The sequence below is a fragment of the Pseudopipra pipra genome, chromosome 28 (assembly GCF_036250125.1).
Source record: "Pseudopipra pipra isolate bDixPip1 chromosome 28, bDixPip1.hap1, whole genome shotgun sequence".
Classification (NCBI taxonomy): Eukaryota; Metazoa; Chordata; class Aves; order Passeriformes; family Pipridae; genus Pseudopipra; species Pseudopipra pipra.
The window spans coordinates 729,523-747,914 of NC_087576.1; the positions used below are offsets into that span (position 1 = coordinate 729,523).

Sequence of the window (18,392 nt, forward strand, 5' to 3'; positions counted from 1 at the left end):
CACCTGGGGCAGGAGCACTGAGCACCTACTCAGAAAGGAACGGGGAACCAAATGCTTTAGAAATCCTTGGGCATCTCTTGTGTGAGAGCGGGGATTTAATCAGTGTTAGTTGCTGTCAGAACCAGGGACTTCGGATTTAGGTGCAGTTACTGAAGTGAGGAATGTAGATGTGAGACAATCTATAAAATATGGAAACTTGCTTATGGTGAAGTACTTGAAATATGAGATACTTTAAGACTTCTTACCCACCCTCCCGTGGTGCCCTCCGTTAAGCACGTCGCAGTTCATGATTGCATGTGTGGGTCGTTCTTGTTTTAGGAATCCTCTTGAGGATGTGTGTCCAGGTGGGCTGACACTGTTCTCCTTACAGCACTATTTTAGCCACCCTGTTCCAAGAGCTTCTTTACAGCCCTCAGCTGTGTCCCCCCCAGGGAAAGAACCGGGGGCTCTCTTGGTAGCTCATCTTTCCTGCTTCTTTGGGGCTCAGTTGCTCTGCTCTTCCCGTGAGTTTCTGGCCAAACGCTTCTGCTCTGTAGCTCTGGGCTCTCACCTGGGCTCTTTGGAGCAACAGGAGAATCTCTTCTTGGTGGAGAAGGACAGAAATGCACAGGCCTGGCTTGGAATGGGGCACGCAGGGAACACCGTGCTGGACTGCTCTGGAGCAGCCCTGGGTGGGCAGGGTCAGGAAGCTTCACTACCACGGGCTAGGACAGAACCTCCCTCTGTGCTTCCCCCTCGGTGCCTTGCAGAACACTGACCCCCCTCGTTGTTTTCCAGCACAACTACAGAGGCAAAACACCTCTGCAGCCGAGATCTCAGGGGTAGGTTTGGCGAGGGATGGTGAATTCTCTTCCCCGAAGTCTGAGTTCTGTTTGCAGCCCCAGCTCCGAGCTCCATCCTGCTGCACTGAGCGTCACCCCCAGCTCTGCAGAGGAGCTTCCTTTTGCCTTGTGGGAGGGAGAGGGGAGCCCACAGATCGAGCTGGTGCCTTTCTTGTGCTTTTCTATATATGCACAATTGAGGGGTTAAAGCACAACTGAAATTCAACTTAGAAGCACCTTGTTCAGCACAAGACTTTCCAGTTGAGTCTCTCCAACACAACCTCTTTGTTAGCAAAGAAACTTTCTGTCAGACTTTCCGTTTTCTTCATTTTATCCTTTTTTTCGTTCTCACATACGCATTAGAGGTGGTCATTGGGTTTATTTGATTTTTCCTCCATGGAATCATGGGTAGTTTCATTGCAACTCATCTCTTTCTGTTTGTTTCGTATAGGGCTGGTAGTGCAGGACCATTCAGACCCCCTGTTCAGTTCCTATGCCTATAAGTCCCACTACCTACTGAATGAGTCAAATCGTGCTGAGTTGATGAAATTACCTATGATTCCTCCTCCTTCGTCAGCTTCCAAAAAGAAATGTGAGAAAGGTAACCAAAATAGTTTCTTTCTCTTTAATTTACTTTTGCTTTTTCTATTTTTTCTCTCTAAATCAATGGAGAAATGTCTGCTTGTCCCCACACTGACTGCTTTCAGTGACCTTCACTCATGGTTATTGTGAGCCTGTGTTCATGTTGGCAATTTTTTTTTTTTAATTCATTTTTTTTTTAATTACAAAAGGGCTTAAAATAATTGCTGTCACTAAATTCTCGCTGGAAGAGGTTCAGTCACTCTGTATGTGGCCTGGCCTGTTCCAGCTTCAGGGAGCTGGTGTTTGCTTTTGCACAGCAATGTGAAGAGGAGGCAAATGGATCTCGATACTGTTGCAGTTCAGTGTTTCCCTGGATGATGTAAAACCACTTCTTAAATTGATTTGACGTGTGGAAGAAGAGGGGGGCTGTGCTGGTTCGGGTCTTGTGCAGAGCCTGAGAGAAGAGAGGACATTTGGGGCTGGGCAAGGGAGGGTGCTGTGTCCATCCAGAGGGAGAAGGCAGCGAGGTTTGACCTGTGTGTGTCCCCTCTACTCCCTGGGCCTTGTGTCCCACCTCCACCACCCAAATTCCCCACAGAAATTTGATTCCCTGAGAGTGTTGACAGCCAGTGCCCCATTCCCCAGCCCAAGGCAGGTTGTTCTGAGCATTTCTAGAGCGATGGCTTCAGTAGTCCTGTAATTCCTGAGAACAAGAATTATTTTGAGCCCTGTGCTTAGCTTGAGCCATATCTGCCTAATGCATCCCGAGAGCAATGTTGGGTTTTTTCTTGCTCAGCACTGACAGTTTTGTGTTTGATTTTGTTTGATTTTTTGCATCTGTTGACATTTTCCCATCTCGGATAATGTTTCAGTAATTTGTCTGTACTTCCTCTGAAATTACATTTGCAAAAAAATACTGCAAAAATTTCATTGTGGGTTTGGGGAGCTCTGGAGACTCCTTATGGCTGGATTTTACTGGTTTTAGCAGAGGAAATACAGTGTTGGTCATGCAACTGGATTGTTTAAGGAATGCTCATTGTGACATGCAACGATCAATTAATGCAACAATATTTTGGGAAGTCTATAGGTGGACAAGATTTTCTGATAAAGGTTTGAAAGTGACTATTCACACCTCTTTTGATATTGTGATTGAAAATTGCTTTGAATACTCTCAAGTCTCTCCCAGATTTTCCATGTAGACACAAAAACTTGTTAATTTTTAAATATTCATATATCTATAAAAATGTATATAGATATATTTATATAGCTACATATATAAAATATTATAATATGTGTAATGTATCGAGTCATATTGTATGAGTTACTTTGCTGAGGGTGGCTTAGAGATGTGCTGTGGCTCTCCACACCTAATACAGCTGCCAAAATGTGAGACAGGCAAAACAACTTTTGCCCAAATAAGTGTAAACCTCAGAAATTCACATGAATCCCCACACTGAGGTTCCCTCTGTGCACCAGGAATTTTGGGATGGGGACAACTCATGTGTGTCTCATTGTGCTTTATGTACTGGGCTCATCCTGGTAAACCTCTTCTTGTGGAATAAACACACTTTTATTACAATTCTTTTCCCTGTCCTTGCTGCAGAAAAGCATTGATCAACCTATAGGCTGTGGGGTTGGTACTCACTAATGATTGCTGGGGATTCGGTCAGAACAATGTTGATTGAAAAAGGATTCCTTAAAACCGTGGGGGGTTCTCGTTGTTTTGGCCACCAGCAAGGGAATCAAAGCTGGCAGCACTGCTCTCAGCTGCAGTGCTTCCCTCGGGGATGGTGCCCCTCCTGCCAGCTCACCTCGTGTTGAAATCCTCAGCTGCTGTTTTGTGTGTCTGATGCACTTAAGAGTCACGACTTGCCTTTAGATGAAGCACTGCAGTCCTTTTTTTAACCAACATTGTTAAGCTTGACTCGATCCCTCTCCTTTGCCATTTTTCTGTGGGGCAGTGGGAATGTAGAGCGGATGGTTTAAAGTGAGTGTCGATTGCTGTGCACCGGGGGAGCAAATCCTGACTTCTACAAACCAAGCAGGGCTTCTTTGTTTCAAGGTGGCAAACTGTTGTGCTGTGAGTCCTGCCCAGCTTCCTTCCACCCCGAGTGTCTCAGCATAGAAATGCCTGAGGGATGCTGGAATTGCAATGACTGTAAAGCTGGGAAGAAGCTGCGGTACAAGCAGATCGTTTGGGTCAAGCTTGGGAATTACAGGCAAGTTCACCGAGGGGGTTTTAATGCTGGGGGGGTTTTAATGTACTCTGGAATTGCAGGAAATGAAGCAGCTCAGTTGTTGTGAAAAGGTACTGGAAATACAATAATTCATCTGCTGTGTGTCAGACATGGATGTCACCCTTGAAATGCGATTCTCCTGCTGTTCCCAGGCAGGGATGGACACGGGACTGCACTTCCCTTTGCTCTGCAGAGTGTGATCACGACACAGGACACCAGGGGCTGGCTTGGAGTCCTTGCTGGTGTTTGCTTTGCTCACCTGCAGCAATACAGGTGTTTACAGGGCATCCTAGGAACCCACTCTCAGGCCACGGATGCTTTTCCAAAATTTGGAGCAAGAACTTTGCTTGTGTTTTTGCATGGAGCTTCCCAGGTGTTGCCAGAGGGAGCTGTGGCTGAGGAAGGAGTTCATTTCCTTATGAAAGGAAAACTGGCTTTTACTTCTCAGTCCCATTAGGGAAAAGTGGGAAGCTCTGGTTCGGGGAACTTATATTGTTCTTTTTTCTCCTCCTCTGCAGGTGGTGGCCAGCAGAGATCTGCAATCCCAGGTCTGTGCCTCTCAACATACAGGGCCTCAAACATGATATCGGGGACTTCCCAGTATTTTTCTTTGGTTCACATGACTACTATTGGGTACACCAGGGCAGAGTTTTCCCTTATGTTGAAGGAGATAAAAGCTTTGCTGAGGGGCAAACTAGTATTAACAAGACCTTCAAGAAAGGTAAAATCAAACAAAGTTTATAGTGGTTTATGACAAAAATTCCACGTGTTTGTGTCTCCATCACCACTTAACCTGCATGGGATTATTATGTGACTAGTGTTCTGTGTTCACGTGAAATCCAAGCATTGTGTCGATCCCTTGACTGCAGATAAAAATGTGTTTCTTTAAGTGCCTACTCATTGTGTGTTGTTGTGGGCCAGTTCAGTTCTTCCACAAACTGGGAAATGTTAAGATGGAGCTTGGGCTCTGCTGCATGGGATCATTGTTCAGTATCTCGGTACCTGCTGAAAGTACCTGGCAATAGATTCATGATAAAGAGCAATAACTCATTTTTAGCTTGTCTTTTTGTTAATACAGTTCTATTCCTAGCATTAAAAAAAAAAAAAAATCTAAATAGATACATGTACATGTTTGATTAGCAGCAGCTGGGGCTAATTGCTCTCTGTTCTGAACTCCCTGCACAGCACTTGAAGAAGCAGCAAAGCGCTTCCAGGAGCTGAAAGCACAAAGAGAAAGCAAAGAGGCATTGGAAATTGAAAGGAATTCAAGGAAACCTCCACCCTATAAACACATTAAAGTGAGTTGGCTTCTTTCTTTTCTATTTTTAACCTATGTATGAGTAAGTTGACCTATGCATGAGTAAGTATGCCCAGAGAAGTTTTGGCTGCCCCATCCCTGGCAGTGTCTAAGGCCAGGTTGGGCAGGACTTGGAGCAGCCTGTTCTAGTGGAAGGTGTCCCTGCCCATGGCAGGAGGTTGGAATGGGATGAACTTTAAGGTCCCTTCCAACCCAAGCCATTCTATGATTCCATGATTCCAAGTTATGTACTTAAACCAGTGCTTGCAACAATTGAAGCTTAAAGAAATTCACACAGATCGTTTTGCTGTTCTTTTCACCAATACTTTGTTCTGTCTTACAGGGCCATTAAACACAGGATGGAATCATTATTTTCTTGCCTTCTCATGTCAGTTATTGACTCTTTGTTCCTTGTGCATTGTCTTCACTCTCTGTTCTTCTCCTCCTTTGTTCCCCAGTCCAACAAGGTGATAGGGAAGGTTCAGATCCAGGTGGCCGACCTGTCGGAGATCCCCCGGTGTAACTGCAAGCCCTCGGACGAGAACCCGTGTGGGCTGGAGTCGGAGTGCCTGAACAGGATGCTGCAGTACGAGTGCCACCCCCAGGTGTGCCCGGCCGGGGAGCGCTGCCAGAACCAGTGCTTCACCAAGAGGCTCTACCCCGACGCCGAGATCATCAAAACCGAGCGCCGCGGCTGGGGCCTCAGGACCAAAAGGAGCATTAAAAAGGTACAGTGACCCAGCACAAAGGCTGTCACAGCCATCCCAGGGTGGGGCTGGGTGAAAACATGGCATTCTGCACCTCCAGCGAGTGCACTGTGAGTGTTTTAACCTTTTAGCCTGGCTGCACGGTGATGCCCAGGGCTCGACAGTGACTCCTTGTGTCACGGTGTCAGTCACGTCCCAGCTCTTCTGAGTTCCCTCAGAACACCTGTTGGCTTGTAGGGCTACTTTTAAATGTGAATTTTAACCATTCATTTTATGAAACTTACGGCTTTTGAAATCTGTATTTCATGAAAATGAAAGTGAAGTATGTAGTAAAATAATTATTGTAACAGTTTCTGTTCCTGAGGAGTCCATTAATATTGTCACATTGTCCTTTTTAAAGGAAAACAGGAAAGTTGTAAGGATTTTAGAGAACTGATGACTGTCTTGTCAGTGAGTGCAGGAACAGGCTTGGGCTCTGCTGCTCTTTATTCTGAGGGGGTTTATTGCTTGGACAGCAAGTACCTGGTGCATATATTCCAATTGTGCCTATGAGACCATTAAAGTGTAACACTTTTTGTGATGATTAGAGTGGTTTTTATAGGAAATACTTTTCTCATGAGTAGGGTGCATGGGTTTCTTATGTTTGTTCTCCTTCCCTGTGCAGGGTGAATTTGTGAATGAGTATGTTGGGGAGCTCATTGACGAGGAGGAGTGCCGGCTGCGGATCAAACGTGCCCACGAGAACAGCGTCACCAATTTTTATATGTTAACTGTGACCAAGGTGAATATTATTTATTGTTCCTTATAAACTGTCACTGGTCAGCAGGAAACCTTGTTTCCTTTGTAAATACTGAACACATCTTTGTCTTTTTCCTTGAAGGACCGAATAATAGATGCTGGCCCAAAGGGGAACTACTCCCGTTTTATGAACCATAGTTGTAACCCAAACTGTGAAACACAGAAGTGGACAGTGAATGGTGACATTAGAGTTGGACTGTTTGCTCTTTGTGACATTCCTGCAGGTAAAAGGATGGCACTGTTTGTCATGTTTGCTTTTGTCTTGTGATGGCCAAGTTCCTCACTTGGAATCATCTTCTTTTTCTTTAAAATTACTTAATTCCAGTGGCGTGTTTAGGAACTTTGTCATTCGTCGGAGTGGAGACAATATTTAGGTTCCAGTTTTAGCAGGGGTCTGAGGGTTACAAACACTGATAAACTGTCACTGTCACAGGCCTGTTGTTCCTCAGTGTCCGTGTGGGTGAATTGGTTTTCTCTGACTTGCAGGAATGGAGTTAACGTTCAATTACAACCTGGATTGCCTGGGCAATGGCAGGACCGAGTGTCACTGCGGAGCAGAGAACTGCAGCGGCTTCCTGGGAGTGCGGCCCAAGGTACCTGGATGAACAGTGAAGCTTCTCCCAAGTCTGGAAACTTCCTAGGGCAAAGAGAGGGGTTTGATTTATTTAACTCTTTAACCTGTGTAGTACTTTCCACCCTTGGAAGTCCCTAAAGATTTTACAATGTGCCCTGCATTGCTGTTGTGTCTGGGGGGAAGTTGTTAATTTACCAGACTGTTAATTCAGAAACATCTGGATGAGCACTTCTGGCTTTACAGCTTAACAACTTTTTTGAGTGGATCTAATTTAAGCAGAATTCATGCAAATAATAACCCAAAGTAGATTTTAATGCCAGGGGTTTCTAAGTGACCGTGTACTGTGATTTTGTCCTTGTTAGACAGCGTTTGCAACGGCAAATGAAGAGAAGGTGAAGAACGCAAAGTTAAAGCAGAAGAAACGGAAAATAAAAACAGAACAGAAGCAGATGCACGAAGACAACTGTTTCCAGTGTGGAGATGGGGGAGAGCTGGTCATGTGTGATAAGAAGGACTGTCCCAAAGCGTACCACCTCCTATGCCTTAACCTGACTCAACCACCTTTTGGTAAGAGCAGTTGTGTGGCTCTTATTCTTCTTTTCTTTCCTGCTGCAAGACAAATGTTTGAGCTGAAATTCAGTGTTTATTTGCATGAAGGCCAGCATATTTGCTTTTGCAATACCACTCACTTGTAGCAGTACAGCAGGTGACTGTTCCTAAATAGAACTGCTGGGCAGAGGCTTTGTCATCCTTTCTGATGTTGTTCTTGTTGCATCTCTTTCTTGGATCCAGTTTCCTTCTCTTACTTTGACTGGAACACAAGCATCATCTTGGTGTCCCAGGGTGACCAAGCACAAATCAAATGACAGTTCAAACACTCACAAAGCCAATATAACTAAAGCTTCCTTTGGAGGTACCCTCTGAGCAGGGCAGTGTCCAGAGCAATGAGAGATGCTCACAAATCAGGAAAATGTATAAAACAAACTCCATCTTGCAGGGATATTTGGTGCCTTGGTGTCAGAGGGGGTAGTTCTTACTGTTTTAAGCTCTGGTTATGCATGCAGCAATGTTTTGTGCCAAGAGAGGCCTAAAAAATGCAAAACAAACTGTGTCTAGTCAGATTCTTGTCAGTGAGAAGAAGTAGCAGCCACCTTAAGAGCTGATTTTCCTTTGCATTCATCTGAGCAATTCCAGTATGGAGTGAGGGTTAAAGGCCGGTGTTGTCCCCAAAATGCACTAATTCCAGCTTCGTGTCTCTCTCTCCTCCCATCCCCAGGAAAGTGGGAATGTCCATGGCATCAGTGCGACGTCTGTAGCAATCCTGCTGTTTCCTTCTGTGAGTTTTGCCCCCATTCCTTCTGTAAGGATCACGAGAAGGGAGCCCTGGTGCCGTCGGCGCTGGACGGCCGCCTCTGCTGCTCCGCACACGACCCCAAATCTCCCGTGGCACCCGAGTACTGGAGCAAGATCAAGTGCAAATTGGAAGCACAGAATGCTGTGGAAGAGGCAAAGGAGTGAATTTGGTTAAAGACAAACGCGGGAGGGGAGAAGAGGGGCAGCAGGCGACGAACTGGAGAGACTGCGATGCCACGCTCAGTCTGTCCTCGGAGCCGTCGCGTGTGAGCTGGGACGGGACCATTGACCTGAGCGAGCAGAACCAGGCAGTGGTGTTTGGGTTTTATTGTTTGGTCTTTCTTTTGCCCTTGAATGTGCTACAGCAGCTCTTACTGTTGGAAACCAGGAACGTCTTGGCCTTCGAAGAAAACCGTAGACCTTTTGACAGTGAAAAGAATATTCTGTTTAAAATAATGTTCTTTGAGTGTAGAAAGCAAAGCATAGCAACATATTTATTTATTTAATTTTGAAAGGGTGTTGAAGATCTGGCTTTGATCAGTCAACGTGTCTTTGAAAACAAAACAGAGAAGCCAATGTAACTTTTGTGTCTAGTTTATGGAAAGAGCAAAGTTTCCCCCCTCTGTAACGCTGAGATGCCAAACAGACAGGTGTGGGTGTCAGACCAGGTGACTCTGAAATGCCTCTGTTCCAGTACTTATTGTTAAAGGCATTGGAGAAGGTAGGTTGTCTCTCGTATTAACTTATGAATATTATTGTGAAGCTTTTCCTGTGAGAAATCAGGTGTGTGACTTCTTGGAAGTGCTTGTAACACAAGGTCTGGCAGTGTTTAAGGAGGGAAGAAGTGGTGGTTCCTTGCTCCAGAGCTGTAATGGGTGTTTGCAGATAGGTGAAAATTCAGAGTTCAGTTGCACAGTGGTCGTTTCTTTCTTTATCCCGCCCAGTTTGGGAACCATTCCCAGGCAGGAGAGGCTCCCAGTCTCAGAGCTGGTTAGTCCCGCTGGTGAGTTTGTCATCTGCCACTGGTACTGAGTGTGATTCTTCAGTGCTGCCTTCTCAGGCTCCCCGTGGCTTCAGGGAAGACTTGGGCACATGAGGGACCCGACCCGTGTGCGTGTTGGTTTGGATTGAACGTTTAGGTTTTATTTTTTTTTGCTGAGAGGAATCTTCTAACTTTAATCTTCGTTGTTAGTGGAGCTGAGGAACATCTCAGCACTTCCTTGATGAACAGGGTATTTTGTGTCTGGGTAATGGGCCGTATCCCAGCAGCCAGCTGGAGCCTCAGGAGATGGTTCTGTCTTGGGTTTCCTCTGTTAATCAGAGAGACAGACTCCTTCAGCGAGGCTTTGGAAGTGGCTTAGGTCGGTTCCTGCTCCAGATTTTCTTTAGAAAACCTATTTTCCTCCATTTCTTTGTGCAAGGAGCCATGGGACACTGGTGTCCCCAGGCTGGAGTTAGTTTCGGTGACCCTCTTCCCCCAGCCCATGATCTCACCATGCACTGTGTGTCACCCCTGCCCCGGTGCAGCGAGTGCTTCTGACTTGTGTGCTGATAAAAGCTGTTCCCTGCCAGCCTTTGCTTGTGGGTATTGAAAATAATCAAGTGTTGCTGGCATCTGGCTGAATTCAGCCTTGGAACTAAGAACCTTGCCTCTGGAAAACTGCTTACACAAACCTCTGGGAACATGGGGAATTCTCAGATCGAGGAAATGGGCTGAAAAAGTCCATGTGGGATTTAGAACACGCCTTGCCTCTGCCCAGTGTCCTCCTCATCCTCGAATTTATGTACGGGGGAAAGTTGTTTTTTATTTTGTGTGTGTGTGCAATTGTAGAATGACAGGATACACTACAGTCCCTGAGCAGCTGCTCTGCCATGGGCTCAGCTCTGACACCCTTGGGAGGCAGAACCTGTGGGTGTCTGGGGCAGCCCTGGGGCAGCAGCTGCTGGGACCTCTAAAGCACTTCATGCCTTGGGCTGTGCTCTGGTGAGGGTCTGACACTAACCCTGCTGGAAAGCAGTGCTGGATTTTGGTATTTTTTACAAAAAAGGATTTTATTTTTCTGAGCATTTTGTGTGAGAAATGTCTCTTTTTAAGCTCCTTGCTGAGGATGTTTAACCTTCCCAGAAATTCCAAACACGGCTCTTGCTACAGCATTCGTGGGGCCCGAGGTGTCCACTTTATATGATTTATTAGGCTTGATAAAGTTCACTGGTTTTCTCCTGGGAAGTCAGAGCATTCTGATGTTGCAGGTATCAGCTGATACATTATATATATATTATATCTAAAATATATATAATATATATATGATATATTGTTAATATCACCCTGCCATGTGAGGGCACCAACCTGCTCCCTTCATTCTGTGTCCATGGGGACTTGCTGAGCAGAAGGAAGTGGTGTGGCAGCACCAGGACACCTCGGGAGTGTTGAACAGGACCATCAGTGCCCAGCTTGGCCGTGCTGTGGGGCTGTGCTGGAGCACTGAGAGTCACAGGACAGGAGAGGGCCACAGAAGGCTTAAAACTTGTCAAATGCTGTGACTGAGGCTGCTGCTCCTCCTGTGCCACCCCACTCGATGTCTTGGTTTGCTTTGTGTTCAAACTTCTTACAGGTGCTTCTTTTTTCCACCAAAAAAAAAAATGATTAATAACAACCAACAGCTGGCCTTGAACTCAGAAGGGGAAACAGGAGATGGTTTGTGAGGTTGTGCAGTTTGTGAACAAAACACTGAACTGAAGAGAAGGTGAATCTTTCAAAAGGCTTTAACGTTGTGAGATGAGAAGATGCCAATTCAGAGTATCTTGGTGACTGGAGGGGCTGTTCTGAGTGCCAGACTCAGATGTTAAAATGCATATTTTAACCACGGCTTTGCAGACTGAGTAACCAGAATGCTATTCCTTAGTGCAGTTCCTTTGTAAGGAGAAGATTGCACAGCTGTTCTGATGAAGTGGCTTCAGCAGAGGGGAAGGCAGCTGCTGAATTAATTTGTGTGGGCTCCAAAGTAAGGAATCTTGGATAGTTTGGTCGCTTCATGCTGAGGCCTGGAGGAGATCCACAGAACTGGTGATTTTGGTGGAGAGCTGCAGCGTGCTGTTCCAGCCTGTCGGTTGTTCCTTCATGGGAACGCACTGGCACAGTTTTCCCATAGTTTTGTGTTGAATTTTTGGGGTGGGCCCCACACTTGTGGTGACCCCCCTGCCTCCAGCTGTGGCACCTGGGCAGTGCCTGAGCTGCTCTGCCCAGGTGATGGAGTCTGTGCTTTACTGGAGCTTTTCCTCTGCAGCTGCTCCTGAGCACAGCACCAGATGTCCTGCAGCCCTTGGCCAGATGAGTCTAGAAGGTAGAATTCCATGATTTTGTGATTCCAGTGGTGCAGAGGCTGGTTCCATCACTCCTGAACACACAGTGCAAGCATTTGCTGTTGTAGCTGTCGGATTATTGTGTAGACTTGTCCTGTCTGTAGACTGTTGAAGGCATTTGCAGCTCAGGAAGGCAATTTTGTGGGCAAATCACCTTCTCTGGTCACCACATGGTCTTGGAGAATCTGTTCAAATGGAGTAATAGGGCTGGAACGTGGATTTTTGGCCTTTCTTATAAAAAAACCCCAACTTCTTGTATCTTAATTTCAGGAAAGAGTGGGAAAGACACAATTACTAAACATAATTATCAATGAGCATAAAATCTGTATATATTGAAACTTTACAGAATTATGTGGGCGGGGAGGGGGGAGGGTGGGATGGGGGTGTCCGACGCTGGTACGGAGAAGTCACTTTAACATGGAAACCTCTGCCTCATGAATTCAGGGTTTAATGTACTTGAAGCTCTGCGGTTCCTTTTACAGCTTTTTTTTTTTTATTTATACATAATTTTTTGTATAACTGCATTGAAAATGTCCTTGACTTCCCCCCAAGTTCCTTCCTGCTCCCGCTGTGCAGTGGATCCACGGCAAGGGAGGGTTTGGAAGCTGTCTCGGAGGTGTGTGTTCCCCAGGTGTTGCGTGGGAGACGGCGACCTTGGAGCGATGCTGTCCCTTTGCTTCCCATTCCCATCAGCTTTCCCCGCCGTTTCTCTTTGTGTAGCAAAAACATTTTGCACTTACAATACACTCCTACACGCTGGATGTGTTCCCAGTGTTGTTCTGAGGAAAAACGAAGAAAAGCAAAGCTGTTCCCTGTGATACTGTATTCCTGAGTGAGCAGCTCAGGTCCCTGTTCCCCTGGGAGGGGTCTCGTTGTTCCGGAGCGGGAGGTGGGGAGCTGGGACTGGGCTTTGTGTAGGGGATTTCTGTGATTAATGTGAATCAAAAAGGGAAAATGTACTAATTTGCCAAAGCCATTCACCACTCCCTGTTCCCTGGGGCTGTGCCCTCCCCATGCCACCACCAGCTCTGGGGGCCAGGCGGCTGCCTGGGGTCCCCTCCGGAGATCCCAATGGAGTGGGGTCCCCTCCGGAGATCCCAACGGAGTGGGGGTCCCTCAGAGGCCCCCACCAAACAGTTCTCACTGGCGTTGGGTCATAAACAGACTGGATGACCCCCCACGTTCCCTGTTCCCAGGTGGAGCTGTATCTCTGTCTGTGTCACTTTTCCAACGAGCCAATGGTGTTGCCACAGCCCCCGGGGTGATCACGTCCCGTCTGAGCCAGGGGGTGGGGGGGATTTGCATTTGGGGTGCTGTGAGGACCCCAACCCGTTTGTCTCCACGCGAGTGATGTTGCACAAACACAGATCCCTGCGGATCCGCCTCCATCCCCACGTGCTCTGTAAGATGGACCTTTGTAGAGTTGTTATTTCTGTAGACTTTGTTTATCTGTAACAAACTTTGTAGATTCTGTGAAATGTTATTTTAACGAAATCACTCGAGTCTTTACTAGCAAAGCATCGATATTCACCGAAGTCGGTCTGGAGGAGTTTTGGACGCTGGCGCAGCCCTGACACTGAGGAGGAGTGTCCGATCCCACGGGGCATTACTGTATCATGACTTGATGTTGCCGCATAGACTTTGAGATATCCGATATTTTGGGGGGTTTGTGTTGGCCTCTGTCCTCTTGCATAGTGTGAAGCCTGTAAAGCTGGTTCCCTGTACATAGATAGCTCCTGTCCTCTAGGTAGAGCGTATCGAGACTTGCCTGTAATATTTTAGCTTCTTACTGACTGTGTGTGATGGTAGAACATATAATTTTTGTACATTCTATTTACTGAGATGTTGCCTTTTTTTTTTTTATTTTATTTGACAAATACTCTGGAATTCAGATGTGGTTTTTTTGGTTTGTTTTTTTTTTGTTTGTTTCTTTTGTTTGGTTTTGTTTTCGGTTTTTGTTTTGTTTTGTTTTGTTTTTTTTTTTTGCTTTTCCGTGAGGATTCCTTTGGAAAGGTTTTTAATGACATTCCACTGATCTGAAAATTTTTGCTTGAGGTTGACTTCAATAAATCGTTCTGAATGTTCCAATGATGAGATGACTCAGTTCCGTCTCGCGGCGGGGGGGTACGGGGTGGGGGGATGGATAACGGGACTCCCGGCTCCGCGGTTCCTCCTCCGGGAAGGGAGCGGAGGCTGCGCTCGCTCCGCCCCGGAGGCGGTGGCTCGTCGGGCGGGCAGTGGCCATGCGGCGAGCGGAGCTGGCGGCCGAGACCGCGCTGCGGGCCCTGCTCCTCGCCACCTTCGGGTGAGTGCGGGACCCCCGCCCCGACCCCCCCGTGCCCGCCCCAGCGCTCATTTGCCTTGTCTCGTTCCAGGATCATGGAGTTCCTGCCGCCCTTCCAGCGCGTGGTGCAGCCCGAGGAGATGTGGCTCTATAAAAACCCCTACGTTGAGGTGGACCACGTTCCCACCGCCCTCATGTTTGTAAGTTTATGGGGTGTTTGGGGTTGGAAGGGACCGTAAAGATCATCTTGTCGTGTCCCCTCCCACCATGGGGGATGCCCCCCTTCCACCAGCCGAGGTTTCTCCAAGCCCCACCCAACCTGGCTGTGAACAGTTCCAGGGATGGGGCATCCACAGCTTCTCTGGGCAGCCCGTGCCAGTGTTTCCTGCATTTACTTTGTTTTTTCTCTAATTATAAGCTCTCCTGTTAAAGCAAAGCTGCTGGCTGAAGGCTTGTACTGCAATACCTGGAGCTCCTAGTGCAGGTTGCTGAAAGGGCAGGATATTGTATCCGTGTGGATAAATAGCTGAAAGGAGGGGTTGGGAGGATGGAGCCGGGCTCTGCTCTGTGGAGGATGAGGCACAAACTGAAACACAGGAATTTCCACCTGAACACAAGAAAGAACTTTCCTGTGTGGGTGACTGAGCACTGGTGCAGGCTTCTTAGAGAAGGGGGAGTCTCATTCCCTGGAGACACTCAAAATCCATCTGGACACAATCCTGAGTGACATTCTCTGAGGACCCTGAGCAGAGGGGTTGGACAGGATGTCCCCCAGTGGTACCTTCCAGCCCATCCTGTGAGATTAATACAAACTAGATAAGACTTACAGTAACTTTTATCATATTTTCAGGCTTTACCATCCAGGCTTGTCTTTGGGATTTGAAGTTTATAAACTAGTGTGGACTTTGCACTGTTGTTCATAATCTCGTTCCACGTCCAAATTCCCAGGAGCACAAAGATAGCATAGCTCTCGCTATCAGGGAACGTTTTCCTTGAAAGCAGCTATTTTTAGCAGAGTTTATTATCATTTTATTGTGAAATGTTTTCCCGAGGGCTCCAGGCTCTGTGAAAAGGGTTTGACATAACCCCATATAGGACTTGAGGAGACCAGCAGTGTGTCAGAGGGGTTGGCTCTGAGGGGCTGTGGCTCCTGGGTTGGGCAAGCTCCCGCTTTTCCTGGCAAATGGCACCTGGGATTTTCTGCAAGACGTAGGCACTGAACATTAAGGACAAAACCTCAGGGGTAGCTTTGGAACTGGTGGTGTAAAGCACAACATATGCCAGAACTCAGGTGGGAGCAGCTCCTTGGCAGCCTGGCAGCCACGCCGTGGGTGCCCCGGGGTGAAATCCCCCGGCACAGTCGGGCTGAGATGGGAATGGTGATAACTGAGTCAGCAGCTCAGTGGTTTTGCTGACAGAGCGAGGGTGCTGCTGACAGGGCACTAATGCTGGGGCTGGCAGGGAGGGGAGAGCTGAGGTGCTGTGGCTGGGGACACCCCCAATAACCAGCCAGAGGAGCTGTCTGAGCACCCGAGGACATGCTGGGCTGATCGGGGCCTGCTGCAAATCCAGCTGGGATGGGTTTGTGCTTCTGATGGAAGTGCCCTTTGGAGAGCACGGTTGCTGCTCGGCTTTGGGGAGGGGAAGTCTTCTTGAGCAGCTGCTGTGGTTTTCTGTGAGAGCTTAAAGCTGTTTCACTGGCACCTAAAAATCTTCTTGTTTTGTGCAGTTCATTGCGTTTCTGTCTCCCCTGCTGCTCATCGTGCTGGCGAGGCTGTTCATGAGCGCCGACCGCGAGGACACGCGGGAAGCCTGCCTTGGTGAGCTCCTCCTCGTCCCAGGGGGCGGCAGGTTGAGCCCTGCCCGTGCCTGAACGTGCCTCGAAGCTGCACTTTCGGGTGGGGATGATGCTCATGTGACCCCTCTGCTCTCTCCCAGCTGCCAGCCTTGCTCTCGCCCTGAATGGGCTTTTTACCAATGCCCTGAAGCTCGTCATGGGGAGGTGAGAGACCGGCTGGTTCCCAGCAGTGCCGTGCAGGGAGGGGAGGGGAGGCAGGTCTGCTCTGGGGGCAGAGCTGCAAAAGCCAGAGCAGGGCTAGGAGCTCAGTGTGACACGCTGGAAAGGATGTGGGTTTTTCTGGCTGTAAAGACAATTCAGTATTAGAACAAACACTGGTGGGGACCTGCTGTCTCCGGCCATCGCTCAGAGGGGCTCGTTCAGACCTGTGCCGGGCAGGATTGCATTGGCATGGGGATGTGGGTGCTCCGTGGGGGCCCACACCAATGGCTGTGTGTGCTTTGTGCTTCACATCTCTGCCCCAGGCCACGGCCCGACTTCTTCTACCGCTGCTTCCCGGACGGCCGGGCCAACGCGGAGCTGGTGTGCACAGGGGACTCCCGCCGAGTGACCGAGGGACGCAAGAGCTTCCCCAGCGGACACGCGTCCTGTGAGTGCTCCACGTCCCCTTCCTGCTGCAGCCCTGGGCAGTGAGCTGTGGAGAGCAGGAGCCGTGGGGAGGGCAGCCTGGGTTTGCTTTGGCTGCGTTCATTGGCCTCGTCAGGGGCCTCAGGTTTCCCTCTGCAAAGCAGTGGGGTGAGAAATGTGGTCAGAAGCTGTCTGTAACCCTGGGTACCAGCTTCTGTGATCCATCACCACTCCCAAGCCGGTGCTTCCCTTGGCTCACAGGGGCAGGAGAGACTCCCCTTGCAGCCCTTCCACCACAGGGTGAGGGTCTGACTGAGGGCCCTCTGCAGAGCCCGGAGCTCTTCTGAGCCGATGCTGTTCTGTTCTCTTCCAGTCGCCTTCGCTGGTCTCGCCTTCTCCGCCTTCTACCTGGCGGGGAAGCTGCACAGCTTCACTCCAGGCCGGGGGGGCCGGGCCCTGCGCCTCTGCGCCTTCCTCCTCCCCCTCTTCCTCGCCACCCTCATCGCCGTGTCCCGCACCTGCGACTACAAACACCACTGGCAAGGTGGGTCCGTGCCCGCCCGCGCACCCGGACGGGGCTCAGCGGGTGGGGCCGTGGTGCCACAGGGCTGTTCAGGGCCCACAACAGCAACCTGGGGCTTTGCTTGCTCCTCTGGTGGTAATTCTGGTGCCTCCTGCGGGGCGCTGATGCCTTTCTCTGGGTTTTTGAAATATATACAAGCTTGGTTTTACAGCCGAGGGTCAGGCTGCAGGTCCAGCTGAAAAGCTGCTGCTGGAGAATTCCATCAGCAGGGAGGCTTGGGAGGGTGAAGGGTCATTAACTCTCCTCTGGTCTTGCCCACAGATGTGTTGGTTGGCTCCATGATGGGCTTGGTGCTTGCATACCTGTGCTACAGGCAGTACTACCCTCCCCTGACAGACTCCATGTGCCACAAACCGTCTCTGTCCAAGCCCAAACCGCCGCCGGTGCATGAGGAGAAGCCTCCAGCTCCCAGCTTCCACCTGGACATACAGTGATGGGCTCTGTCCTGCTGATCCCTGGGTGCCAGGGCAGGGCAAGGCTTTGGGGAGGCTGCTCAGCAGTGGTTCTGATGAGGATGAGCCCCAGGCAGGGGTTCCCTGCAGTGCCGGTGAGTCTCCTGCCCAGGGGCTTGTGTTGCTTCCTTTAATGGAATTTTATAGGTGTCCTCCACTTCGGGCCTCCTGTGAAGCGAGGGGAGCACTTGAGGGGCCACCTTGCAGGATGACAGTCCAGGTATGAAGGTCCTGAAGCAAGAACTGGGAAAATCTGACAATCCAGTGTGCCCAGTCTGGTGGGAGTCCTAGTGTCCAGTCCAGGAAGCACCATTGGTCACCTCCCTACAATCCAGCTGAGCTGTCCCAGCCCTTCTCCTGGGAAATGAAGTGCAGGACCTGCCAGCCTTGAGTTTTTTCTAATTTGCCAAATAAAGGAGTTTAATTTTTTTAATGAGCTGTGGTACTAAAACTTTACTTCAAGGCCTGGGTTGTCTCTGTGTAAGCCGTTTCCTCTGGTGTCTGCAGGGGTTGCTGGTGGGTGCTCATTTTGTACCTCTTTCCTTGCAGCTTTAGTACAGTTGTAAGGAGGTGACAGCAGAAAATGAAGTGGTGTCTGAGAGCATCCCTGCCCAGGTGCTTGTTTCCCTGCCTGTGGTTTGTCTCAGACAAGGCAGGGCTGTGCTACCAAGATCCAGAGCCAGCTGCCTGGCAGGACTGAGTGAGCAGTTGTTTGTCACATCACAGACAAGGAAGGTTCCCTCCATAGACAAGGTGTGGTTTGATCAAGTGTCTGTGTGTGCAAACAGCACAGGTGAGGCTGTAGCAGAGTGAGGCAGATGAGTCAGTAATGAAACACTGCCCCATCAGCTGCAGTTTGGGCCCTCTGACCCTGCAGCTTCAACAGAAATACAGAAATAGCTTTACTTTCCCCTAAAAC

The 18,392-nt window shown here is 48.9% G+C and overlaps 2 protein-coding genes across 5 annotated transcripts in view; both read left to right on the forward strand.

Annotated features, from left to right (window-relative positions):
- Positions 1–13,817, forward strand: part of NSD3 (nuclear receptor binding SET domain protein 3) — a 37,047-nt gene extending 23,230 nt beyond the window's left edge. Inside the window, exons 15-24 of one of the 3 annotated variants that reach the window (XM_064637874.1) lie at positions 1,273–1,422; positions 3,466–3,622; positions 4,159–4,361; positions 4,826–4,938; positions 5,396–5,665; positions 6,309–6,425; positions 6,525–6,666; positions 6,929–7,035; positions 7,379–7,583; positions 8,293–13,817. In XM_064637874.1, the coding sequence (XP_064493944.1) occupies positions 1,273–1,422; positions 3,466–3,622; positions 4,159–4,361; positions 4,826–4,938; positions 5,396–5,665; positions 6,309–6,425; positions 6,525–6,666; positions 6,929–7,035; positions 7,379–7,583; positions 8,293–8,534 (1,706 nt within the window). In that variant the 3' untranslated portion in view covers positions 8,535–13,817. Of the gene's footprint in view, positions 1–1,272; positions 1,423–3,465; positions 3,623–4,158; positions 4,362–4,825; positions 4,939–5,395; positions 5,666–6,308; positions 6,426–6,524; positions 6,667–6,928; positions 7,036–7,378; positions 7,584–8,292 lie in introns of those variants that run through there. The other 2 variants (XM_064637875.1, XM_064637876.1) reach the window with 2 other exon arrangements.
- An 82-nt stretch (positions 13,818–13,899) lies between these two features.
- Positions 13,900–17,906, forward strand: PLPP5 (phospholipid phosphatase 5). Of its 2 annotated transcripts, none has more exons than XM_064637880.1 (7): positions 13,900–14,034; positions 14,105–14,213; positions 15,743–15,833; positions 15,952–16,015; positions 16,336–16,460; positions 16,812–16,982; positions 17,283–17,906. In XM_064637880.1, the coding sequence occupies exons 1-7, from the start codon at positions 13,973–13,975 to the stop codon at positions 17,453–17,455; spliced, it is 795 nt and encodes a 264-aa protein (XP_064493950.1). In that variant the 5' UTR covers positions 13,900–13,972; the 3' UTR covers positions 17,456–17,906. The 2 variants fall into 2 exon arrangements, with proteins under 2 accessions (XP_064493950.1, XP_064493949.1); XM_064637879.1 differs by having other exon boundaries at positions 13,948–14,034; positions 14,133–14,213.
- The last annotated feature ends 486 nt before the right edge of the window (positions 17,907–18,392 follow it).

Excerpts from the sequence above, each read along its gene's own strand:
- PLPP5 (XM_064637880.1), top strand. The coding sequence starts at position 13,973 with ATGCGGCGAGCGGAGCTGGCGGCCGAGACCGCGCTGCGGGCCCTGCTC. Across the intron at positions 14,214-15,742 it reads TTCCCACCGCCCTCATGTTT|TTCATTGCGTTTCTGTCTCC; the intron begins GTAAGTTTATGG and ends TGTTTTGTGCAG. Across the intron at positions 16,016-16,335 it reads CTGAAGCTCGTCATGGGGAG|GCCACGGCCCGACTTCTTCT; the intron begins GTGAGAGACCGG and ends TCTCTGCCCCAG.